Here is a 26,170-nt window from a genome sequence, read left to right as displayed (position 1 = left end):
ATTTGAAAAATTATATATATATATATTTATTTGGAATAGGAAGAGATGATATGAGATGGTTATTGAATGAGATAGTCATTTAACTAGAGTTGGTGGGAAGAATATAGTACCTTTTCACTGCATCTGCTGCATTGTAGTAATCTTGTTTTGGAATAATTGATTGTTACAGAAGGAAACTTTTTTATGATTAATACATAAGGTAGTGTCTAAGTAGAGGTAAACGGGTATACAGAAAGATATAAACAGATAGAAAAAAAACAACCAAAATATACAGAAACTAACAATAGTATTGGATTATATGATATTTGATCTTGTTTCTAGGACTAAAAAGGAAAGTCTTGAATTGGGAAATGAAAGTTATATGTTTTTGAAAGAAATATCCATTATGAACTTGGTATTAAGGTTATAATAATAACATATGGACGACAGCAGTAGCTATAGAGATAACAGAGATCCATAAACCATCTCTCTTTTCGAAAGCAGAAATACCGTTGGATCTAGCAGTACCAGTAGATGATGGTGCAGCTACTGAGGCCAATTGAGTTGAGAAGGTATCGTTGTTAGCAATATTGGCTAACAAAGAGTTTAGAGCACTTGCTGAAATAGATTCATCAAATACAGTGGAGTTTGAAATGAAGGAAATAGTGTTACCACTTGAGTCAAATACTACACCACCTCTCATAACACCTGAAGTGTCTCTTGGAATTGAACCGCTAGCTTGTAAACCGTTGTGCAAGTCATCGGTGCCTTGGAAAGTATGGAAAGTTGAGTACAAATCATTTAATTGTGTACTGTTCATGACTTCGAAAATATCGAATTCACCACAACCACTTGCCCAACAAGAACAGTTGGAGTTTGTTGGGTATTGAGAAGTTCTAGGAATATGATCATCCAATAACCAGATAGCTGGCATATCATAATAACCAAAAGAAGTACTGTTTTGCTGAGTTTCAGTAGGCATTTCAAATTCGAATAAGAACATTTTAGTAACACCACCAAACCCATAGAAAGCTGGGATATCCTTACGATAAACACCACAACCTTCTTTTTCACCAGACTTTGGACAAGATATATTAGAGAAGATGGCATATTCTTTGTCTGAAGCGATTAAATTGTTGTCTTCTAGAATTTGAGAAGAACCAGCAGCACCTGAACCATTTGAAGCCAAATAAGTTAAAGCATTACCCAAACATGGAGATTGTTCACCGGCATTTGTTAAGAAAGTGACATTTTGTGAGGTTTGAGAAGAGGAATCATAATAAGCATTACGAGTCCAGTCAGCAGAAGATCTAGTATTATTAATAACAAAAGAAGAAGATGTATAGAATCCAAACTTGCTTAATGTTAAAGGACCACGGAAATGAACAGATAAGTATTCAGATAATGGAGCGTTGGTACCTGAAAAATAAGTACGAGAAGTATCTAACTCACAAGTACATTTGTCATTAGTAGGATCAGAAATCTTCTTAACGTTCAGAAAACTACCAGAGAAACCAACATTAGTAAATGAGATTTTATTATAAGCAGAGACTGCAATAAATTGGAATAATAAAACTACCAAGAAACTTGGTAATTGGCCTAACATCGTAAACGAATGTAAATATATATATGGGGGTGTGTATATATATGATATGTATATATATATATACTCTCAGAATCGACGTCTTTCAACAAATCTAGTTGATAATTCTAATAACATTAGAAATATATACTTCAAATCTTAAATAAAACAATAGTTATATACAGATGATAATGACAATAGTAATAAAAACAAGAAATAAGAACAAGAATAGATAAAAACAACAACGAAACAAGTTCAGTCCTCAGTCCTCAGTCCATTAGTCTATTAGAAATCTCGAAACTTGATTAAATTTCACTTATTAACCCTCTGAGAAATACAAATAGTTGCTGTATTTCCTACACTATTAAAAAGTGCAATAGTCGTTTCTTATAAGAAGGATCGAAAAAGTATCAACAAGAAATCGTTTCGAAAACCTCGCAACAGTGGGAGAAAGAAGAGATTATTCTATAGAAGATAAGAAGAGTGAATAAGGATTGCTTTATGGGGGGGAGTTGAAGTGGCTTTGATTAGTTGACGTCAGTTGGTTTATGATTAAGTACGTTTCTTCTTGACTAACATATATGGGTTAAGTTTGGTAAACCGTATGTGGAAAGAGAGAAATGGATGGAATTTCCACTTAGTTGAGCTGAATTGAAAGGATAAGGATGTATGTATTTACTTACTTGTTTATATGTGTATGTAGTGTGTGTGTGTGTATGTGTGGTTATCTTGTTCCTGTGCTTTTATTTTATTTTATCTCATCTTGTTTTATGGTATTGCTCAATGGCTTGATTTCTTACATGCTATTATTATGAGTGCGATGAGTATACCGTATACTATTGTTGCCATGATTGATCTTAAAGTCCATGTATTGAAGTGGGATCTAGTAGAATCGTGGGATTCTACAATCTGTTCGGCAGTTTTTCTGAGGAATACTGCCCTGAACCTGCTGAGGTCTACACTATCGCTATCTGTCATGGATCTTGAACGAGTTTTAGATTTGATTGTATTGAGATCATCAAAAGGGTTGGTGATAGTATCGTCGCTATCACTGTTTTCATTGGAAGAAATGCTATTGATCTCTAGATCACTACGTTTTCTGATCAGTTCTTGTTCGTAGAGTGTGGGTAGCTCGTCATCTTGCAATTCAGAATGAGTTATTTCATGGGATGTGATTAATTGCGTACCTATGTATATTCCAATGTTGGCAATCCAGAATAATGGGAATATTACCCCAAAGAAAAAAAACTTGGGCATCCACCAGCCATATTTTACACCGTACTCACAAGCTTGACATTCACAGTAAAATTCTCTTTCTTCTTGTTCAAATGGCGCCACTAGATATTTTCTCCTGCTGTTACCATTTTTCACTTCACTGGCGTCAGAAGAGGTTTGGCTACTAATTTCGAAAAAGTCCATTGTTGATTAGTCTGGTTGGATGCTGTCATAGTCTACATGACAGATATATCCTATCCATCAATCCCATGATGTTGAATTATATCGACAGTATTTATATCTTTTATTCTTCAGTTTCAATTCTTCTTGTATTTAAGTTGTTACATGTTAGCAAGATGTAAATTTCCTAATCGGGTAATTACAAGATCTGAAACTGACTAACATCGGATAGATCAGCAAAAGACAGTGACTACAAACAAGGTTCTATTTGAGGGTTTCCCCAGTCCTGTCTCAACTTGAGTTAGCCAGAATACTGTTTTACAAGGTTGTTGATTTTTTGTAGGTGATCTACAATGAATGTTGTAGGATATTATTAGTACTGATACAGCTTATGTAAAACTACATGGTTGCTTTTATAAGTAATAGCCTCATTTTCTTTTTGCTTAGTGATTATTAAGAGTTGAAATTAAAAGAAAACCAGGTTTTATGCATGCTTAGTAGATTTTTTATCTTGATATTTTTGTATGAACTTGTCCATGTAGATTGTTGTAAAATCTCTGATTTTAGCTCTTTTTTCTTTGGTAGGTTCTTCATCTGGTGCTCTCGAAGGATCCTTCTTCAATTCTTTGCTGGTTAATATTTTTACAATTTCTCTTGAACAATGTTTTGTATGCTCGTGACTGATATTATGTTCATTTTCATATTTTTTCAAGAGATTTGGCACAACGCTGGCAAAAAACTTATTCCATTTATGTTCGATATGACTAGAACGAGATACTTGTTTCTTTTCTACACGTCTTTTCGCTCTCTCTTCCTTTTCTTTTATCGATTGTTCTCTTTCCAATTCCTTTTGCTTATTAGCAAATTCAATAATCTTTGTTAACTCAGATTTTTTCTGGTTTTCTAATTCAAATTTTTCCTTTAACAAACGTTTCTCTTCATCCTTAGCCTTTTCTAAAGCTTTCATTTCATTTTCTATTCTCTTCATTTTAATCTTCTCATAGGCGTCATCATCAAGTCTATGTCTCTTATTAAAGTTAGAATTTTTCTTGTGAAAACCATGCAAGTTATCTCTAGAAGATGTCCTGGAATTAAACGTTTTGGACGAGCCTGACGGAGGGTGGCGTAACTTTGTCTGTAATTGAGCATTATAGTACATTGGTTGACCATTTTCATGCACAATTTCCCAGCCTGGAGGCAATCTTATTCTTCTGACATCTGTCGCTTTCTTAGAAATTTCATTGATATCCTTTTTAGATATTCTATTATATGTTTCATATGAATTCCATTTTTCCAGTAACTCTTCACCTTTATTATATAAGGTATTATCTCTCGTTATCAAATCATTTATTTTTTTGTCTATACCGGATGAGGTAATACCGTTTTTTGTAGTCTTTGGTAACCTATCTAAAAATTCCAAAATTTGACCCAATAGGCCAATATCATTTGCATAGAATTGTAATAATTTGGCAAAACATCTGTAGCCATGGAATTTAATGACTTGGTGCAACAAAGACTCATCTGTTATCATGAAAAGTCTGCTCAGTAGTTTTTGTCCAATGTATTCATCATCGATCTGTAATAATACACTCATTACTTTGGTAACCTCGTCCATGCTTTCACAAGCAGCTAATGACAATGATTCTACAAAGGATATATTGATGTTTGTTCCATTACTTTTATCTATTTTCAAACCTTTGGCTTTCATCTCTCTGATCCATTTCTTTTCTACAGACACTTTTACTCCTAACGCATCAGCGTAACTTTGAGGAAGTAATGAAGCGGAATCGGTCTGAGTCTTACCACCCAAAAAGCCTATACAATTTGGTTCTTCACAATAACATTTTTGGGCAGTAGCACCATATCTATCCACATTATAATCGAAAGTAATTTCTTCACCTTTATAGATATCTCTTTTGGCAAAAATCCCCATTTTCAATTTGCCTGCAACGACCCATTTGTTTACGTATGCATTTGGGTTACAAGAATGGTTACAGAATCTAGCCAATGAACCTTTTATAGTGGCATCGATAAATTCAGCATTTTGCAACATCATAAAATAGAAATGTTTGAAACCTCTTTCATCGTAATCTATCAGTCTTTCCCTGAATTCATCTTCTTCGATTACTTCACCTTTATATTCGTAAATAAAATCATTTGCCTCTATATCTTTATTGGCACGTACACCGTAACCTTTCATTTTAGTCTTAAATACTGAGATATCTGCATATTCCTTTTTTTGGAATCTCTGGTTCTGACAGTTATCACCACAAGTATCGCATAACCCATTTACACATTCGATTAAAGTCAATCTATTGATACAGTCAGAGTTTTCGTCACAGGCATGGTTTATTCCTTCTTCAAACTCCTCATAACAGTCACACTCCATAAAATCACTACTTTTGGCATTACCAATATACTTACTGGCATATTTACAATCTTCCAAATTTATAAAAGTTGTCAAAGCCTCTTGTGTCTTATCTTCTTCATTTGAGAAGTCTCTTTGTGCAGGAACTGCAGACCCTGATGCCTCTAGTGAAGGCGAGGAAGTAGCTGATGATGCCATAACTTCCTTGGTTCCTTAATATTAAAATGAAAGTCAGTGTATAGTTGACAAATCAAATCCCAAATAACTATGGATAGACTGGGCAATTAATAAACTAGTAGCAATATAAATAAAGAGATAAAAATGCTTTTAACTTGGTATTAGAAAAAAAACAAAACTAAAACACCAATCACCTGCTTAAAATTGGTTTCCCCCAAAGCCAGCGACACAGATAAGACTTGAAATCTCACGTCAACGTATATCCCTCGTTCTTTTGAACCAAATAGCTTCAATCAATACCCATTCATAAATCTTGTTCTGTTTATATATCTTTAACCATTCTCTCTCTTTTGTTCAAATTTAACTTCGACACATTCATCCAGCCATCTCTCTCACTCTCTTTAGCAAAATTCAATATGTCGTCCGTAGTGATACACTCTTAACTATGGGAAAGGTAGGCAGATAATTTGCCGCTGATCCAGTACCTCAAATAATTGTATATTAAGTTGGACTTGGATAGTCCAATGTTCCTCATATTTCGAAACAACCAGCAACCAGGCCATGGGATGAAACTGGTCCTGGCTCATGCTTGGCTATTTTGTCCCATTTCAATCTTTCTTTTCCACCAAGATGTCGACCTCCACTAAAACCAAAATAATAAACTCTCTCTAATTCCAGCGAAACTAATCAAAGTTGAAATAAAAAGGATGGGAACCTCAGATTACCAGCTTCTACCACCATCCCAATAACCCCCCCCAATCTAATACCGCCATCTTTAAATCAGAAATACTCTAAATATGGAAACCCGTCTCTTTTAGCTTCACCTTCACTTATCCCATATCCAAACCCAGAACCAACACTCCAAGCCACACCCCAAAACAATCACCAATCTCTAAAAAAATGCCCACAATCCCTTGATATAACCTCCCCAATCTTCTCCAAACTAGATTACCCATCCTTTACAAAGTGGTTTGTTCTTTTACATCACCTTCACCTTATTGGCCTTTTTATACACTACAAAAAGTATTGAATATTTTAGAATATCGACATATAACAAAGGAAGATGTTGCCTTTCAATGGTGAAGAAAGTGGGATAAATACAGTTAATTCAGGTCAAACCACTAGAATTTTGTAAATTTGTAGGTCTGTGTGTTGTATTTAATCGTGTTTTAAGTGGAAGTCCTCTTTTGTTGTGGAGTTTTTTGGTTTTAAGAGTATCAAATTTGGGTAAAAGCATCGCCATTCTGACAAGGAGGTATTAAATAAAAATAGAAATAAAAATAAATTAAGAAGGACAAGGTATATTGGCTTAGGGTTTGCTGGTAATTAGATTATAGATTATTGAATTCAATTACTGATGATGGACATTCCTAGATGGCTTTCGTTTTCTTTGATTAATTCAGGGTTGTGTATTTTAGGTGGGTTATGTGTTCCTCTTCTTTCAATGACCTTGAGGACAAAACAGAATACTAATACAAAATTGGTTAATTATGGGTTGTCTCTGAGTGCAGGTTCCATGATTACAACTGCTCTTTACAAGATGCTACCGCATATGGACGATAAAAATAGTGTTGAAGTTTTCGTTGGCCTCCTCTTTGGGATTCTTACTAGTTTATCTATTAACTATATAGTTCATGCATTCGCTAGTGAATCTTTATTACATTGTGCTCATTCTCATGATACAGAACATCATGATGACCACAGTGACCATGAGCATACAGAGGTATCTTATACTGGCAATGATAATGATCAAAGTTCTGACTCATTGGTAAACGATGAGGTTAGACCGCTTCTTTCGAAAAGGAATACTCAGAAGTCTACCTTAATAGATCTGATCACCAATACAGAGTCTTCGAATATGGGTAGTTGTGATTTGGGGTCCTGTGTGCCCATGGCAAAGAGCAAGAGCTTCTCCTGTGTCCCCGAGCCTGTTCAATCATCTGCTATCACTAGATCTGGTTCATGCTGTTCGAGGCCTACCACTGAGAATGCCACTACTAATTCTACTATAGGAAAAGGCCATGGTCATGGTGTATCTTGTTTAGAAAATGATGTCGGTTATGATTTGGAAAACCTATCTATTTATCGTGAACATTTCCTGTCTGGACGTAAATCAAATGCCGATTTAGAACAACATCCTCATATACACAATGACACAATTCATAATTCCGCAAGTTATCATTCCGATCATCAGTTTAACGACCATGTCAGTCGTGATCATCATCATCATCTAGAAACACCATTTTCAAAACTATTATCCATCGGTTTACAGACGGTCTTGGTATTGACGTTGCACAAGTTCCCAGAAGGTTTCATCATATATTACACCAACAGAGGAGATAAAAGCTCGTCACTAGGTCTTTCAATTTTTATAAGTTTAGCTATTCACAATTTTGTTGAAGGGTTCGCAATGACTTTGCCATTCTATGCAGCTTTACAATCTAAAACCATTCCGATTTTAATAACAACCGTATTAGGTGGGGGGTCCCAACCATTAGGTGCTCTGATAGGGTATTGGATCTTCAGAAACAAGGATAAAGATAGCAATGACCCTGAATCAGATTTGAGAATGCAATTTTTCTTAAGTTTAACAGCTGGTTTCCTACTGGTAATCGGATTACAAATGTTTCAAACAGGTATTGGTTTCAGTGATGGTCATCACCATCATGATGGTGAACAAGATGAAGAAGTCAAAGAAAACCATAGTTTAGGTACCACCTGTCTGAAGTGGTGTTGCATTGGTGTGGTATTAATTTTGGCAAGTGGTTTATTTGTCTAAACTACTACTCACAGAAGTACTTTCCTTATAGAGAATAAGCCAAAAATAAATGGGCTTTGATTTGGAACTTCTACATCATTTGTGGTCTCTTATATATCGACTTCAAATAATATATATATATTTATTTATTTAACCCTTGAAGTAAACATTCTATAATTTCATATATCATCTGTCAGGTCTTTCGTATGTGCATATCAGGAGACATCGAGTGATAATATCTATATGAAAAGAAAGCCATCTTTTCAAACAATAACAATACAATTACCATTCGAAAGTATCCCCTACCTGAAGCACTATTACCACTTCACATCCTTTTATCAAATTCATTGTCTGTTCAACCTGTCGTTATTAAGTACGCGATGAGTTGCAATGAAACTTTTTAGATGCTTTAAAAGGTGTATAATATCAAGTAACTTATAGAAGTAAAAGAGTTGTGGTATTTCGATAATAGTAACAAATAGAGTCCAACAATCCCGTATTGGTTTTATTATATTGGTGAACATTTTATCAGATAGTAGGATAACTATGGATGAGGATTTGTATGATGAATTTGGTAATTTAGTAGGAGAACAACTTGTTGATTCCGATGATGAAGATTTTGAAGTTGAAATTGAGAGTAACAAGATCCAAGAATTGGGTGATGAAGGAGAAGTTTTAGACTCTACCGAGTCTACATCTTTAATAGAACGTCAATTTGGCGATGAAGTGGAGATTCTAGTCGAGACAGAAGATATACAGGAAGCAAATGTGCCTTTAGTGGAGCCTTCTTTAGAAAGAACTAAAGCGGTTGAACATGCAATATTTAACAAACCTAAAGAGAAAATACCTAAATGCAATTACGATAGAGAATATTTGAAAGGAACGTTGAATATCCCTGAGAGAATAAAAAATGTGGTGATAATTGGTTCTTTACACTCTGGTAAAACTTCTTTATTGGATACTTTAATTTTAGATGAACATAAATTGCTGAATAACTCTAGTAAGAATATCAAATTAGGTTGGAAACCATTAAAATATACAGATAATTTAAAACAAGAGGTAGATAGAGGTTTATCTCTAAAGATAAATGGTTTTACAATGCTTGGAACAGATTTAAACGATAAATCGGTAGCATTGAATATACTTGATACGCCAGGCCATGTGAACTTTTTTGATGAAGTGGCAGTCGGTTTAGCAGTATCAGAATATGCAATTGTATGTATCGATGTTGTCGAAGGTATCACTTCTGTAGTTGGTCAATTGATCCAACAATGCCAAAATAGAGGACTAGAAATGATTTTTGTTTTAAACAAGATTGATAGATTAATTATAGAATTAAAACTACCTCCAATGGATGCATACTTGAAATTAAATCATATAGTAGGAGAAATTAACAGCTATACAAAGAAACCATACTCGCCCTCTATAAATAATATTGTATTTGCTTCAGCTAAATTAGGTTTTACATTTACAATTCGTGAATTCATTAAGTACTATTATTCAGAAAAGTTACCAACAAAAATTGTCGTAGAATTAGAAAAAAAGCTATGGGGAAATTATTACTATTCTGATGGAAAGATAAAAGAAGGGGTGCAAGATCAAACTAAATTCAATACATTTGTTGAGTTCATTTTGCTTCCAATTTACAAGATTTTTATTCATACACTTGCTAACGACCCATCAGTTTTATCGAAATTACTTAAATATCACTTTTCAATTAAATTAGATGAAAATGCTCTTAATTATGATTCTCAGCCATTATTAAGATATATCTGTAATTTGATATTCAAAAAGCAATCGGGTTTAATTCAGAGTATAGTTGAATTGCCTGATACAAATGAAGTCCTGGGCAAGAAGAAATCTAAACTCCTGAGAGGAGATATTCATGATGAAAATACAACTATTTTAGCCCATTGTATTAAGAATATGGATATTGATGGATTTGAATGGTCGATGTTAAGGATTTATAAAGGAAATTTAGAAGTTGGATCTAAGGTGCGTGTAATCGATTCGTCTAATTTGTCAGCGTCAGAGAATGAGGATGGTGAAATTTTTGAAGTGGATGCAGAAGAATTTCCCTTGATCGAGATAAGTGAGATTGGTCTTCTCTGCGGTAGATTTATCATCTCAGTTCAAAGTGCCTCTTGTGGTCAAATTGTTCTTGTTAAAGGAATATCAAGTTCTTTTGCCAAAACAGCAACTATATACAACGGATCTGGAACAAATATCCCTATTTTTAAAGAAATTGATTACATCAACGAACCAATCTTTAAAGTTATCATTGAGCCAATGAAGCCTTCAGAATTGTCGAAGTTGTTGGATGGTTTAAACAAGATTGGTAGAACTTATCCTGGTATTGTAATGAGAGTAGAAGAATCTGGCGAGCATGTATTGATTGGCTTTGGTGAATTATACTTAGACTGTTTCCTATCTGATCTAAGAAATAAATATTCTGGAATTGAAATCAAAGTATCAAATCCTATGACAGTTTTTTCAGAAAGTTGTTCTGGTGAATCACTTGCTGCCATACCAGTTCATTCATCGAGTAATAATGTTACAGTTAGTGTAAGTGCTAAACCACTAGAGTTGTCCTTACTTAAAGATTTGACTAAGAACAGAATTCCTTCAGATATATTTGAAGATCGTCAAAAACTTTCCAAACTGTTAAGAACAGATTACGATTGGGATTCCCTAGAGGCCAGAAATTTATGGTCATTTTATCACTGTAATGCTTTTGTCGATGATACGTTACCAGATGAGGTCGACAAAACTTTAGTTGAATCTTTCAGGCGACAAATCTGCCAAGGGTTTTATTGGGCTACAAGAGAAGGTCCACTTGCAGAGGAGCCAATTCATGGTGTTCAATTTAAATTGTTACAACTAAGTATTGATAATCAAGAAGATAGAACGGTAGGGACCCAGTTAATTCCATTACTTCGAAAAGCCTGCTATGTGGCATTATTAACTGCAGTACCAACATTTCTCGAACCCATTTATGAGGTTAATGTTATCGTACATAATCTACTGATACCAATTGTAGAGGAACTATTCAATAAGAGAAGAGGTGGAAGAATATACAGAATGAATAAAATTGTTGCGACACCATTCACAGAAATACGAGCTCAATTACCGGTCATTGAGTCTGTAGGGTTTGAGACCGATCTTAGATTGTCAACGGAGGGTAAAGCTATGTGTCAATTGCATTTCTGGAATAAAATATGGCGTAAAGTACCAGGAGATGTGATGGATGAGGATGCTCCTATTCCTAAATTAAGACCAGCTCCATACAACAGTCTAAGTCGTGATTTCGTAATGAAGACCAGAAGAAGGAAAGGTATATCTAATGCAGGGTTTATGTCCAACGACGGACCAACATTAGAGAAATTTATTGACGCAGATTTATTTGAACAACTAAAAGAAAATGACCTGGTTTAAATTAGTACTGAGTTTATAGACATTAGAATATATATAGTTAGTAAATCATTAAAATCATTTGCATAGTTACCAAGATCATTACATTCATAGCTATTAAAGTTTGGTGTAAGAAATGTGTTGACAAAAGTAATAAATATCGGCAAACCTTCAGTGCGTTCATTGTTTATAAATTGAATAGATATAAGAATAGAAGTGATAAGAATGAAATAAGGTATCTAGCCTAAAGAAACAGTTTAGAGTCAGAAGCATATAATTTTACTTTGTCCCCCATACTATTGGTTAGTACGAAATAAAGAAAAATGTAATTCCTTATAATGGGATGATTTTCTAATTACTAGGATAAATTAATCACACCTTGATATTATTTAGATCTTGATTGCCAGGTCAAGAATGTATGTAATGATTGCTGTCATGGGTTCGATAGCATTGCCATTGACATCGTTATAAATCTGATAGACATAGTGAACACATTTTGATAGCGAGATTAATGAATTCTTACCAAGGTAGGGTAATTTGCTTTTGAGTTCTATCAGCATACAAAACGAGAAAAACCATACATAGTGGAAAATTTTCAATGAGCGATGAGATGCGATGAGCTACTACTTTAAATCGATCAGTAAACCAGTAGAACAATTGATTATTAGTTATAGAAAGAAGTATATCTTTATATTAATTAGATTTTGATTGATTTTGATTGATTTTAGTTTATCATTGGGTAGAGACTGAGGAACCAGTAGATTTTTTCGAGATGGCTAAGGGATTTAAATTGAAGGAGCTGTTGGCTCACCAAAAAGACCAAGAGAAAATGGACAAAGCTGAAAAGGTCAAGAAAAGCAAGCAAGCTAAGCAAATGGAAAGTGAAGAACCAACCGTTGTCACTGCTGATGACGTTGTAGCAGCTGATGCAGCTGATGCAAATATTGAATCTGAAAGTAACGGTGCTGAAGAAGAATATAAGAGTCAAGCTCTATCGAAGAAAGATAAGAGAAAGTTAAAGAAACAGCAAATGAAGGAAGAACAAGAACAAAATGAAGAAGATGAAGAAGAAGAAACATTAGATTTGAACCGTTTGGCTGAAAGTGCTTCTGAATCAGATGACAGTGAAGATGAAGATGAAGATGAAGATGAAGATGAAGAAATAGAAAAAGAAGACAACGACGAGGAAGAAGAAGAAGAAGCAGAAGCAGAAGCAGAAGATGTTCCATTATCTGATGTTGAGTTTGATTCAGATGCTGATATTGTTCCACACCAAAAGCTAACCATCAACAACACTAGAGCTATTAAGGACTCTTTAGAACGTATCCAATTGCCGTGGAAAAAACATTCTTTCCAAGAACATCAAAGTATTACCTCTGAAGCAAATGCCGATGAAGGTATTAAGGATATTTATGATGATACCGAAAGAGAATTAGCATTTTATAAACAATCCTTGAACGCAGTTTTGGAAGCTCGTGATCATTTGAAAAGATTAAAAGTACCATTCAAAAGACCACTTGATTATTTCGCTGAAATGGTCAAGAGTGATGAACATATGGATAAGATCAAAGGTAAATTAGTACAAGAAGCTAGTGAAAAGAAGGCTCGTGAAGATGCCAGAAAACAAAGACAATTGAAGAAGTTCGGTAAGCAAGTTCAAGTTGCCACTTTACAAAAACGTCAAGCTGAAAAGAGAGAGACTTTGGATAAGATTAAATCATTGAAAAAGAAGAGAAAGCACAATGAAATCTCCAATGATGACTTTGATGTCGGTGTTGAAGAAGCTGCTGCAGTCGAGAAGAAGGGTCCTAACGCCAAGAGAGCTGCTAAAAACAGCAAGTATGGTCAAGGTGGTATGAAGAGATTCAAAAGAAAGAACGATGCTGACTCCTCAATGGATGTCACTGGTTTCTCACAAAGAAAAATGAAAGGCAAGCCATCTAGACCAGGAAAGAGCAAGCGTTCAAGAAGACATTAATCTAGAAATAAAATAAAATTAATCCATCTATTTTCCTAATATTTTGAATAGCAATATGAAATAAAATAATTTCTTAAGTTTTATTTCACCCTCTTTTGATATTTGACCCAGTCATTCCCATATTTTACATAATTCTCTTTCGTTATCATCATTAAGAATACGATTACCAGAATACAAAACTAGAAAAAAGGAAGGATAATGTCAATATTAAGAACCTGTAGCAATGGAGTACATAATATATAGACGGTACAACATATATGTATAATAAACAATCATATCATCTTATCAATGGTGTCAGTAAAGTATTTGCTCTTGCAACAATCTTCTTAATGAATCTGTTCGAAAAAGAGAGCGAGATAGAAGCAACTGCAAATGAGGGAAGTAGGAAGTTCCTAAACAATCCGTTTTAGTTGATGGTCCAATTAGCACTACAGTCAATAGGTATTTGAGATGTTCTTTTAACCTTGCTTTTAGCAAGTTCCCAAAGGTTTACCGTTATTATGGTCACCTATTTATGGTTATCTACGTATTATATGATATCAAGATCCTGTAGTCACGTGTAAATTGGGGGAGTCTCACCCGCAAGAGATGAGATGATTCAGTTAAATGGTTAAAAGAAGTTGATACTGAAACAAGAACTATGATTAAAGGTATATCAATATAACATACCCTTTTAAATTAATTATTCTGACTTGTCATTCTTAGTTTCTAGTTGAATGTGCATAGTTGCTTATTATATTGAGTTTATTTGGACTGGGAATTATAAAATTGTAGTGTTAAAGATAAACGGCTGAACTTTTGCTATGTCCAATTCTTCATTGGTTTTACGACAAGAGCAGGTAATTGGGAAAAGAAATGGAGGTTATGAATCTATTGGGAGGTTTGATGGTGATTCATCTAGTAATGATGTTAGTGATGAAATAGGAGATAATTTGGGGAAAAGAGATGATAGTTTTGATACTCTTTATTTTAGACCTAAAAGGGTTTATCAATTAGACCAAGAAGCCCCTTCAAGATCAACTTTAGTCAGAGCTTATTCTGGTAATGAGATGGCTAATTTTGATCCAGCTACTGGAGTTAGACTTTATGATGATTTCAAACATAGGCCAATCCACCTTATAAACAGTGGGAATGGAGAAGGCAATAATTCAAGCAACCCTTTGCCAGATAATTTTAGAATTCGTAGACATACGATAAATACACCAGCAGGAATAATAAACGATTCCGAGGACGATTCAAAGATTGTAGATCAAGGTTTGAATGATGAATGTATTCCCGGTTTGGATTTCAGGGATGTAGCTATAAGATGGGAAAATGATAATTCTTCTGTGCCATCCAGAAATGAAAGTTTGATATTTAAAAATACAAATAATAAGAATGAGTTGCTGGCAGGCTCAAAAAATAACAGTGGGATTCTTCAAAGGAAGAATGAATCTGGATTGCAAATTTCAACTGAGAGACTGGAAGAACAGGATTATGAAGTTCCGATCTCTAGATTTACGACTTGGAGTACAGATGATAATGTTACTAGTAGTATACCAAGCCCTAATGATTCAATGATATTTACATCATCTCATGCTCAGGTTCAACCAATTCCTTTGCCAAATGCAGCCACGAAAAACCATGTTGAATTCTCACCCATTGAATTAGATAAAGGGTTGGAATTTCAAGCTCGTAAAAACAATATGATTAAGAACAATGAAGATTTATCTCATAGTTCTAATGATAGAATTGATTCCAATTTGAGTAAATATAGTAGATCATTTGCTTCGTTTGCAGCAGGAAGAAGACGTTCATCCATACCTGATTCGTATGAATCAGCTTCATCTTCGTTGTCGTTAATGCCAAATAATACAATATCTCTGTTCTCGGAATTAAAAATAGCGCCAGAAGAGGTACCAGAGCTAATTAAGAGGCTACCGAAGGATTTCTTAACTATGCCATATTCACAAAGGAAAAAAGTTTTATTAGATATTTCACCAGATAAAAATTATAAACTAATGATGATTTTAATTAAAAAGTTCATGTTGACAACATCTAAAAGCAATGCTTCAATACACAGAAATTCTCTCAAATCTGGCCATGGTTCGGTCGCTTCGCAATTCCTTACCTCATTCTCCCCTTCTCTACAATCAACCGCTAGTATTAGTAGTTTCAAACCTGATGATAAGGGAATGAAAATTTTAGGACATTCATTAGGGAAGATAATTGGATTTGGTGCTTGGGGAATGATAAGAGAATGCTATGACCTACAATCTGGTGATTGTAGGGCAATTAAAATCGTTAGATTTAGGAATAATGAAAGGGTAAAAAAGCAAGTTATAAGAGAGGTTATGGTCTGGAAAGAATTAAAACATAAATGCATTCTTCCATTAATTCAGTGGACTTTAGACAATGATTATGCGATGTACTGTTTGACAGAAAGAATTCACGATGGTACCCTATATGATTTAGTGATAACATGGGACGAATATGTTAATACTAAGATTAAGATAAAGGATAGATGCAATACCACAATGAAGCTTGCTTTACAAATTATTTCGGGATTGAAATACATGCATTCAAAATCGATAGTACATGGTGATATTAAGCTTGAAAATTGTCTTCTAGAGAAGTCGACTTCTGATCCCGATAGCTGGAAGGTATATATCTGTGATTTTGGAATGAGTTGTTACTATGGAGAAAAAGGTATAGAAAAAGCAAGTAATGATAAATCATATAAAGAATTCGGAGAAAATGTTTTCAAAGATTGTATACTCGAAAATTTAAAATTCACTTCCAAAGATAGACGATCAGATAAACACTCTGGTTCTCTTGATGAAACTTTAGTTACTGCCCATAAGCTAGATAACCAAGAAAGTCCGAAAGCAAAAGGTTTAAACGCTGAAAAAGTCACAACTAGTAGTAAAGTGAAAAAATCAAAAAAAATGAAAAGTCATTTAACTACAGCTGTTAATCCCATCCCAAAATCACATGCTTCATCGTTCTCGAGCTCTGAATTATCTAATTCTAGTTCTCCAATATTGCAAAGAATTTCCTCACCATTATTCGGCGGTCAATTGAGCCCAAAGTTTGAAAAACTTGAAAGAAACAAAACGAATATTGGAGCTATAGGTCCAGATCCACATTCTCACATAGGTTCTTTACCATATGCTGCCCCTGAATTGTTGCTACCTTCACCACCTCCATTAGCACCTCCCGCTGATATTTGGGCTTTCGGTGTAATGATTTATACAATGTTAATTGGTCGATTACCATTTAAGCATGAGTATGAACCAAGACTAAGGGCCATGATATCTTCGGGAAAATTTGACAAGATACCTTTGAAGCAAATTTGTAAAACTGGGAACATTGATATAGAGACACCTTATTGTCCGGAAGGCATGGAGAATATGACCTGCTTTAAGGAGCTCTATGAATCTATTGTGGGTTCCATGACACTTAACGTCGATAAACGTTGGACCATCGATATGATTGAATCTGCATTATCTCATGATGTCGGTAAGGACTGATCTCATCCTTAGGTATAACTTATACCTTTTGCAACATTTAAAATAAAAAGGTGTATTATTATGATATATTTCTTTAACAGAAATTGTATCGAGTGTATTTTTTATTTCATAAACTTTTTTTATACCAAAAATAAATTTAAATTAACACATTTAGCAAAATATGTCTTTCGATGCATTTATTTGGAAGTACTGGAAATAAATACAATAATATTCTAAATAATTAAGTAATTACTTTTACGTGCAAAAAATATAAAAATGTAAAATTATATGTATACCTAGTTTCTAAATATACATGAGGATTGGTATCCCTAACTTGAAATAGTCTTGTAATCAATACAACATCTAGTGTTCTTCATCCATGGAGATTGCAATAATTGATCTATTGTTATTCTCTTATCCGGGTTAGGTTGGAAGATTTTATATAACGAAATTTTTCTGAGTCTATTAATTTCATGGTTAACGTGTCTCATTTCTTCAAATACGTAAAATTCTTTATTGGAAGATATTTCCTCATAAAATGCTTTATATAGTGGATCTTTTTCTTTTACAGCCAATTTCCATAAATAATGGCCTAATACCATAGAGCAATATACAACACCACAACTCCAGCAATCTACCAATCTTGGATCATAATTAAAATCATGAATAAACTCCTCAGGTGCAACGTAAGGTTCGGAACCAACGGCACCAGTTTGGAAGTGGACATTTTTTTCCCATGCAGTTTGGAACACACAACTTGTACCAAAATCACAAATCTTCAATAAACCATTTGGATGGAACAGAATGTTTTCTGGTTTTAAATCGCAATGTGCTACACCATGTGAATGCATATATTGTACACCTGTCAACAATTGTTTCATAAAACAGTCAGCTTCTAATGGATGCAGAGCAGTTCCATTTTTTGTCTTCCTGGTTAATATATTATATAAATCACCGGATGGACAAAATTCCAAAACTTCAATAAAGGAGCCGCTACTAATTTCTAATAAATCAAGTACTCTGATAATATTTGGAGAGTATTTGCTACCACCTTTCTTTTCCGAATGATTTAATGAATGTCCTATTATGAATTCAGAAGTTATTCTTGTACTAAATTTTTCTTTTGGTTCACTTGATTTTGGCTTTAACTCTTTAACGGCAAAGAACATCTTTTGACCATTACAGTATGTCTGTAAGTACTGCGGATCACGTTCTGTAGCATTTCTTGAAAATAATCTAACGACACCATAAGCACCATGCCCAAGAACAACACCCATCGATTTACCATATAGTTGAGTAAAAGTCATTGCATCAGGGTCCTTTTCCTTTAACATGTGAGATGACTTTTTTCCAGATTTACATAATATTGCATCGTTAATTCTTTCAGAAAGAGTATTAATTAGTTTTAATTCCTCGGCTCCGATTGCTGCACAAGGATTGACCATTCTCTCCGATAAATCGTCAGGAATTGAATCTGAATCTGAACCACCAGTACCAGCTGTTGAACTGCTTATATTTCTCTTCCTATTGTACACAGCCATATTCTTAATGGAAGGTAATAATGACACTGCATTATCCAAATTTTCCAATGGACTATTGTCTACTCCTGAATCCTCCTTATGGCTCTTAAAAATAGAAGTTAACGAAAACATTGACTTTTGTTTGTTCAATTCGTTACTATCATGGTCATTTGCCGCATCAGCTTGTGCACTCTTCACGATTGGCATGATCTTCAGATTATGAACATGCATACCATTTTCAAATACTTTAAAGTTATCCACTTGCAAAATACACTTGGATTCCTGTTCTATGTGTTTGAGGGACGATATAGATATTGATTCAGAATATGGACGACCTCTATGAATATTGTTAACTGTTGGGCTTTCATTTTGAGGGGTTGAATGAATTCTTGATAATGAATTGGATCTAATTTCATATTCCGATGATTCAAAATTCTTATCCTTCCTACCCCTAAAAGCAGAAGTCGAATTATTCCTCTTTACAGGTTTTGATTTATCTTTTGTATCTAGGGCATTATCGATTGTATAATCTTGAGCCCTGTCTTGTTCTGATAGCCTTAGTTGTGCAATGGGTATATCATCCGCACTTCCATTTCCAGATCCATAATTCTTTTCTTTTTGGTCATTGGCTGAAGTAACAGAAGATGTTGCTGAAGTTATTGAACTTCTATCATTCGTAGAGCTACTCTGTCTTGGTGAACTTAGAACACTTTTAATATTTTGTGGAACAATATTCATTGCCATTTTAGGAGTTTGAATTATTGGGCTCTTTGCAGACTTCACCTGTGGTTGGTCATCAGCTGGACGAACATCTGTGTTGATACTTAGATTACTAACATTGTTGACATTCACAGGAGGAGCTCCACGAGAAGAACTCAATTCAGCTCTTTTGGTATCAACCAATTTTTTCAAATTATCACTGTTTCCTAAAGGTGGTGAAGATTCATGAGGTGAAACTGTGGGCGTACTATTCTGAACACTTGAAGGTTTGAATAAACTTTTAATAGATCCTGAAATCGATCTCGCCCTTGAAATAGGAGATGTTGGAGGGGAAGTATGAGTGCTTTTCTGTTCTACAGTACCCATGTTAATGATGGAAATCTTTCCTTAAAGTGCAATATAAATTATGAATAATGAAATAAAATAAAGTAAAATAAAATAAAGTAAAATAAAATAAAATAAAAACCCAACTGGGGGATTGCCTTCGTGCAATTTATTTTTTTTGCCTTCAAAAATCCTATCGTGATCCCTTTTATAATAAAAGTTCTCTTTCTCTCCTTCTTCAATGGAGTATCACGACGTCAAATAAAAAATAGAACGAGATATGTATACCTTCAAATCCTTTGGAAAGATAACTTTTTATCTAAGCTCGGTATAATCAAAACTCCTAACCTAAGATTTCCTTTGTCAAAGACCAAATTTTCTTCACCTACTCTCTGTCTCTGTTCTTCCAGATTCTTCTACCTTCTAACTAAATAAATCAAAAACACCAAATTCAACTGATAAATATCTTCTTGTTGATCTAGAACGTAATTCCACTATTCTCAATCCTCCAGCCAATCAATTTATAGGTTCTATCCACTTTTAAACTTGGCTGATTCTTCAATCCTTATAAAGTTTCATCATTATAATCATTCAATCAGTTTTTTCCTTGATGTGGCAGGTCGAAATTGGTAAAAATATATAGGTATGTAGTCACGTGATTATAGTGATTAGTAATTTCGAGATTTTGGATGGTAGGTAGTGTTAAGATCAGACCAATGGATCATGTTTTAATGACAGCCAGAGTATATAAAGTGTTGATTATGGTTCAATTATTTGGCATTTGTTTATCCTGTTATTTGAATTATGAGTTATTCATTTATTCTGATCTGGATTGGTGTCTCTAAGGGGTAATCTACCAGCAAAAAGTTATGGAGAGAGCTTTCAAATGGTTCGATAAAGACAAGCAAGCAAGGTACGATTAATGACGTATGGGACAGGTAGCGATGTGTTTAGATGTATATAATATTATATGTAGTAGTGTGTTATATTAGATGCTAATTGAGGTATGAGTCTGGTACCCTTTGTTGCGTGGGTGTCGCGTTTGTTTGTTGTTTGTTTGTTTGTTTCCACTTATGTCTTTTTTGCCCTGTTTCTCTTTAATCTTGGATATCCTCTGTGGGGGTTAATGCAAATGTCAGTATAACTGATAGGCAACCACACATCAATGGTATGTACATGAAAAGTTCTGGTTTGGTAGACACTGTATAGCCATATATTTGTAGTAGTAATGGTGACACAGATAGCATAATGAATGAACTAATTAATGCCATGCCTCCAAAACATTCTCCGACGTTTGCTTTAGGACAATACTTTATGATGGTACCAACTAGGGTAGGCGAGCTGACAGCACTCAATGCTTGACATATGGCAAAAAGTACCATCGATATGTAGTAATCTTTTAACCATAGTAAAAAAAATATGCTCAGAGTGACTGTAATCAGCGATGTCCTTATGTTGATTATATCGATTTGATCTATCGAACTGGTAGAGGTCTTGTATCTTTTTTTCAGTAGGTGGATAGCCAATGGTGCTAGTGCTAATAATATAATTGCTCTTCCTATACCAGATATTGAAATAAAGTAACCTAGTTCAACAGCTGTCCACTCAAATTTAAAAGTCGCATATAAAACTACTGATGGCATGATTGCCACTGTAGAACATACAAACAGGATGTCTATTGCAATTAATAGAATAACTGTATATCTAGGCTTTAAAGAGTTATCATGCTCCCTTGGTTTGATCCAAAGAGATTTTAAGGGTGTGAATATATCAACGATGTAGAACGATGTTAGTAGAACATATTTCATTATACGTTTGGCTAATCCCTTGGTCTCGCCAATGATACTATCAAGCTTTTCTTCTATTTTCTTGTTTTTCTCTTCATATGCAACTTTAGCCTTTTCCATAGCTTCAGAATGCCTTGGTTCAGCCATCACTGTGCATGATAGAACAATGAACAAAACCAAAAGGCAGAGTGACATGTAAACAGGTAAATAATAATTTCCTCCGCTGAATTTCACAATTATCGAACTTAAAATTGGGCCCAATCCCATTGATCCATACAAAGTACTCATCATCAAACTAATAGACATCGTTCTGTACTCTGGTTCTGCGACATCAGTGATATAACTGTTGCTATTGGACACAATTGCAAAAATACCACCACCTAACGATTGTACCACCTCTGGAGCAATTAACAAAGTTTTGCTATATGGAGTTGATGGTAATACAGTGTATATCTGAATGATAGTACCGATTAGCTTAATAATACCCACAAATGCAAATACTCGCACTCTTCCAATTCTATCAGAGAGAGCTCCCCATTTGCCTGAAAGTAAAGTATTAAGTATACCAGATATTATGATTGTCAGTGAAGTGATCTCTGATGTAATTCTTTGAACTTCTTGTTTATCACAGTTGGCTATCTTTGCTTCTCTTGAAATATCTTCGTCTCCATAATTAATCCCTTCACACACTTTAGAAATGGTAAGTGAAATCATTGGCGTTCTAATCATCATATCAGATATACAAATTAAGGATAGCATTGCACATATAAGAAGTATACTTGGTTTCTGATACCATGATAAATCAATGTGTTTCAGCCTCACCTCTCTCAACCATCTTACCTCATCTGATTCACCTTCCTGAGGTTCCAACAGACTGTCTAAAACATTAATACCAGTTTCTTCAATGATTAAATCAGTTTCCTCTTCTGACATTGCTCGATATCCAGTCGAACTTATCGTTGTCAAAGTGCCTCCATAATGGTTGTCTCCATTGCTTAGTAATGGTTCAGAGCTCATCTCTCACTTTATATATATAACTGAATGTATATTAAAGATAGAAAGTAACCCAAACAATGCCCAACTAACTTGGCTTATAAATTATCAAATACTGATCTATGCTATGCCTCTCTTACCAAAACTACAATGCTTCATAGCAATCGAAGAAGACAACCTTTTGCTATTTATTACTACCTTATAAAGCAAAGCCCACTTTTTCAATATGCTTGCCTAGTGCATATTGAAAATTGCAACTAAACTATCAAGCCAAGAAATAAAATGAGCAACTTACAGAGCTGAATACATCCAAATTTATAAGTTAACTATTCAGAATATTTACTTGTGTTGTGACCTTTCATTTATGTCAACAAAAGAATTAGTTTACTGTTCTTATCTATCAATAATCACTTGTTGCAACAACAACCTTAAGACATCTCGTTTCTACTAATTATTATAGGAACAAGTCCTTTTAAAAGGGCAGCCAACTTCAACAAGGCTGGTGGATATATCAAGGACTATGCAGGGAATTCCAGATTATTGTTATCATATCATTATGTAAATTATCCAATAACTTGACTATCTATTTGTATATAATTACTTATTTTACTCTATTGTGTATTAATTGATATCAATCAATTTTAGTAGTGTCTTAATTGTTGATTTATGATTAATAGAAATTGTAATATTTAGAACTCATTGGGTCTTTTTTGATTCATTGATGGATTTTTTGATTGTAACATTTCTTAGTACTACATGGCTTACAACTTCTAGTATTAACATGAATAATGATGATAAGATTGCTAGACAGTAATTTGAAATAGTCATACCTATGTCCAACCACGAACCTTCAGTTTTTAGTAGATAAAAGAAATTTAATGAAAGGATATCACTTGTCGAAATAATTAATGAGGAAATTGCATAGTCCTTGATTTCTAGTTTTAAATTTAATATACCTAGACCAGTTGATAAAACAACATAAGGTATCAATAGCTTTAGCATCAATAAGGCACCCATTGGGAATGGATCAAAAACAGGCATTAATCTATAAACTGAATCCAATGAAAATGATGAAATCGATGCAACATTACCTGTACCAAAAAATGCAATTTGCAACAAGAAAAATCCAATAATTGACACTCTAAGTAACTGTAACCAATTATCGCTAGTCTTTTGGGATTTTAAAGTAGATTCAATTTCGATCCATTGTACAATATAACCAGTGAATAAGAAGTAAAACATGGATTCAAAAGAAATTGTTAATATTATGAATGTTGGTGCAAAAGTCAAATATATCAATAATAATCTCACTTTGTAATCATTGTTCGGTTTCATATAATGCAACATTGGCATGACTAAAAGTGAAATAAATAGTATTGCCCATCCACCGATTTGAGCGTCTCTAGGTAAACCTTGTCTTTTTTGTAATGAAACAACTGACTTGTTAGTTATAGCTAACATTAGTGGGATCAATGCAATTTGAATAGAAAACAATGAGATTGAAAATGGATTCAAAGATCTCTTAACTTTCCATAAACTATAAATGGCACTAACAAATATTAATACAGAGGCCACATTGATTTGCTCTATACTTTCAATTTTAACAGCGTCAAACAGAGTGAAAACGGAAATTAAAGAACTAGTCGTTATCCACATTAAGTTCGTCGTTATGCTAGTAATACCACATAGAATTGGGTAAAATGCAAAACATAAAAATACAACCGTAAAGATCCAGCGATGTAAGAAACCGTTAACGATACATTCAAACACGCAAATGATTGAGAGTAAGAATAAACCTCTCTCTGAGATGATGTTCCTTTGAAAAAGTCTTTGATACCAGATTTTAGATACGTATTATTTGTTATTATTTGACTCCAAAAGAACAATGGGAATAATAAGTACATATAAAAGTTTACTGGAGAACGTTGAAAGTACAATATCCAGTTAAGCAAAGCGCCAATAAAAATAAAACTTGCTAGGTTGATTTTTGATGGCAGCATTCTTTCATCAGATTTGTTTAGAATGAAAATCTTTAAAAACTTGATGAATGCATAGGTAATCCAACCAATAAATCCGAATGTGACGATGGTTCTAATAAATCTCCAATTATATGTAGTCAAGTAGTGAAGACCATCTAATGTAACAGACATTAATTCCTCAGTCAACTTGATGGCTCTACTTTCCAGATTTAATTCACCTTGATTAATTTTTTCGATTAATTCATTGATTTCATTTAGGTATTCTTGATGTGATTTTTCAGTAAATTTATAATATTCTTTGTAAACAAATTGAGAAGCAATAACTTCAGCTTCTTTAACAATGTATTGTTCTAAAATACTTCTAGCGTTATTAAAAAGAGCATATAGCTTTTGAGTTTCCTTACCATCGATATATGCAATAGGCAATTCACCGACAGAATTTGAAGGATAGTTAACACCTATTAGGTAAGACATTAATGACGCTATATCTGCTTGTTTGACATCATTTCTCTTGATATCTGCTAAATTCCAGCCCTCTGTATAATTATCGTAAATTGGGTATTCATTTCTCACAGGTTTGTTGACACCAGCACCCCATGCAACCAACGGAGTTCTAGTGTTGTTAGGGTGACCATCACCATGGGATCCAAAGGCACTCATACCATGGTCAGCAGTGAAAACAAACGCCGTTTCATCATCACCAAAAAATTCTCTGACTTTGTCAACTAAAACTGAAACTTGATTGTCTATGTATTTGACATTATCATAGTACTCCGCAGAATAAGGTCTGTAAGAATGGCCAGCCGTATCACAACCCAGCAGATGTAGAAAGAATACATTACCATCTTGTCTAATCTCTGCATTTAAAGTATTGTTTGTAGTTGAGTTTTTAAATAACGTGTCTAGGTGATTGAAAACAAAAGCATCCAGCTCAATTGATGATTGAGTGAAATCTTCAAATTCATGGCCGTACATCCAAGCATCAACTCTGCTAGGATCGGAGGCACCATCTTTAAACATTGGTAAAATATCAGGAGAACCAAAGGAATATGTATGAACAGATTGGTTGAAGAAACTATCGAAATCCACTGGGTTTTCTTTCCAACCTTTAGTGACTGCACTAACATCTTCGTAAAACCCAGCAATCATAGCAACATGACCAGGTCTTGATTCGGTTGGCATTCTAGTATGGGAGATACCATAAGTACCATTGTTCAAAACCAACGATCTGATAAAAGGTGCCAAATATTCAGTCTTTCCTGTAACAGGATGTGTGATTTTATCAAAAGTAGTGTCTGCACGTAAACCATCACCAACAACTAAAAACAATCTCTTAGCAGGAGGTGTATCTGTACTACGATATTGATCCATACCATGTACCAAAGGTGATACAAAGTAAATATCAAAGATGGACCATAAGTAGAACAGATGGAACAAAATACCTATTATAATAAAAGTGGATCTTGGAGAATTCCACATCTTCACAGAATTACCTATTATAATATTAATTGGTGTACACAGATATACACACAAAGACACAATGTAACAGTAATAGATATCCTAGATCTCAAATACTTAATCACTTTATATAACTTGAAAACATTGAATAAGATCAAAGGTTTCATAGTTTTTAACATAACCTCTATAATATCCAATTTTTTTTTCTTTTGTACTGATCTTGATACGCGTCAATTTTGATGTAATTAAT

At 34.1% G+C, this 26,170-nt stretch overlaps 9 protein-coding genes and 1 further gene across 9 annotated transcripts, besides 2 other annotated features; 4 read left to right on the top strand and 6 right to left on the bottom strand.

Moving 5' to 3' along the window:
• Window positions 1-403: 403 nt before the first annotated feature.
• Kpol_2001p37 (PGA52 family protein) lies at window positions 404-1,585 on the bottom strand (the record flags this gene model as incomplete). Its single annotated transcript, XM_001646340.1, has 1 exon — window positions 404-1,585. One exon carries the CDS (start codon window positions 1,583-1,585, stop codon window positions 404-406), a length of 1,182 nt encoding a protein of 393 aa, XP_001646390.1.
• Window positions 1,586-2,341: 756 nt separating this feature from the next.
• ASG7 (Asg7p) lies at window positions 2,342-2,980 on the bottom strand (the record flags this gene model as incomplete). The annotated part of the gene is made up of 1 exon (XM_001646339.1): window positions 2,342-2,980. The coding sequence occupies one exon, from the start codon at window positions 2,978-2,980 to the stop codon at window positions 2,342-2,344; it is 639 nt and encodes a 212-aa protein (XP_001646389.1).
• A 460-nt stretch (window positions 2,981-3,440) lies between these two features.
• On the bottom strand, window positions 3,441-5,522 carry SET2 (histone methyltransferase SET2; the record flags this gene model as incomplete). The annotated part of the gene is made up of 1 exon (XM_001646338.1): window positions 3,441-5,522. The coding sequence occupies one exon, from the start codon at window positions 5,520-5,522 to the stop codon at window positions 3,441-3,443; it is 2,082 nt and encodes a 693-aa protein (XP_001646388.1).
• Window positions 5,523-6,858: 1,336 nt separating this feature from the next.
• Window positions 6,859-8,280, top strand: ZRT3 (Zn(2+) transporter ZRT3; the record flags this gene model as incomplete). The annotated part of the gene is made up of 1 exon (XM_001646337.1): window positions 6,859-8,280. One exon carries the CDS (start codon window positions 6,859-6,861, stop codon window positions 8,278-8,280), a length of 1,422 nt encoding a protein of 473 aa, XP_001646387.1.
• A 525-nt stretch (window positions 8,281-8,805) lies between these two features.
• On the top strand, window positions 8,806-11,694 carry SNU114 (U5 snRNP GTPase SNU114; the record flags this gene model as incomplete). The annotated part of the gene is made up of 1 exon (XM_001646336.1): window positions 8,806-11,694. One exon carries the CDS (start codon window positions 8,806-8,808, stop codon window positions 11,692-11,694), a length of 2,889 nt encoding a protein of 962 aa, XP_001646386.1.
• A 748-nt stretch (window positions 11,695-12,442) lies between these two features.
• EBP2 (Ebp2p) lies at window positions 12,443-13,648 on the top strand (the record flags this gene model as incomplete). The annotated part of the gene is made up of 1 exon (XM_001646335.1): window positions 12,443-13,648. The coding sequence occupies one exon, from the start codon at window positions 12,443-12,445 to the stop codon at window positions 13,646-13,648; it is 1,206 nt and encodes a 401-aa protein (XP_001646385.1).
• An 803-nt stretch (window positions 13,649-14,451) lies between these two features.
• On the top strand, window positions 14,452-17,160 carry NNK1 (protein kinase NNK1; the record flags this gene model as incomplete). Its single annotated transcript, XM_001646334.1, has 1 exon — window positions 14,452-17,160. One exon carries the CDS (start codon window positions 14,452-14,454, stop codon window positions 17,158-17,160), a length of 2,709 nt encoding a protein of 902 aa, XP_001646384.1.
• Window positions 17,161-17,468: 308 nt separating this feature from the next.
• Window positions 17,469-19,745, bottom strand: Kpol_2001p30 (uncharacterized protein; the record flags this gene model as incomplete). The annotated part of the gene is made up of 1 exon (XM_001646333.1): window positions 17,469-19,745. The coding sequence occupies one exon, from the start codon at window positions 19,743-19,745 to the stop codon at window positions 17,469-17,471; it is 2,277 nt and encodes a 758-aa protein (XP_001646383.1).
• A 1,055-nt stretch (window positions 19,746-20,800) lies between these two features.
• Window positions 20,801-22,507, bottom strand: Kpol_2001p29 (uncharacterized protein; the record flags this gene model as incomplete). Its single annotated transcript, XM_001646332.1, has 1 exon — window positions 20,801-22,507. One exon carries the CDS (start codon window positions 22,505-22,507, stop codon window positions 20,801-20,803), a length of 1,707 nt encoding a protein of 568 aa, XP_001646382.1.
• Window positions 22,508-23,179: 672 nt separating this feature from the next.
• Window positions 23,180-24,151: a sequence feature (similar to hypothetical protein; correction of possible frameshift sequencing error~similar to Saccharomyces cerevisiae MCD4 (YKL165C)).
• Kpol_2001p28 lies at window positions 23,180-25,941 on the bottom strand (the record flags this gene model as incomplete).
• Window positions 24,154-25,941: a sequence feature (similar to hypothetical protein; correction of possible frameshift sequencing error~similar to Saccharomyces cerevisiae MCD4 (YKL165C)).
• Window positions 25,942-26,170: the final 229 nt, after the last annotated feature.

This window comes from Vanderwaltozyma polyspora, genomic scaffold (genome assembly GCF_000150035.1).
Source record: "Vanderwaltozyma polyspora DSM 70294 KpolScaffold2001 genomic scaffold, whole genome shotgun sequence".
Lineage (NCBI taxonomy): Eukaryota > Fungi > Ascomycota > Saccharomycetes > Saccharomycetales > Saccharomycetaceae > Vanderwaltozyma > Vanderwaltozyma polyspora.
Note: the sequence above shows the minus strand (reverse complement) of the source record. Positions and strands in the feature narration are given on the sequence as shown.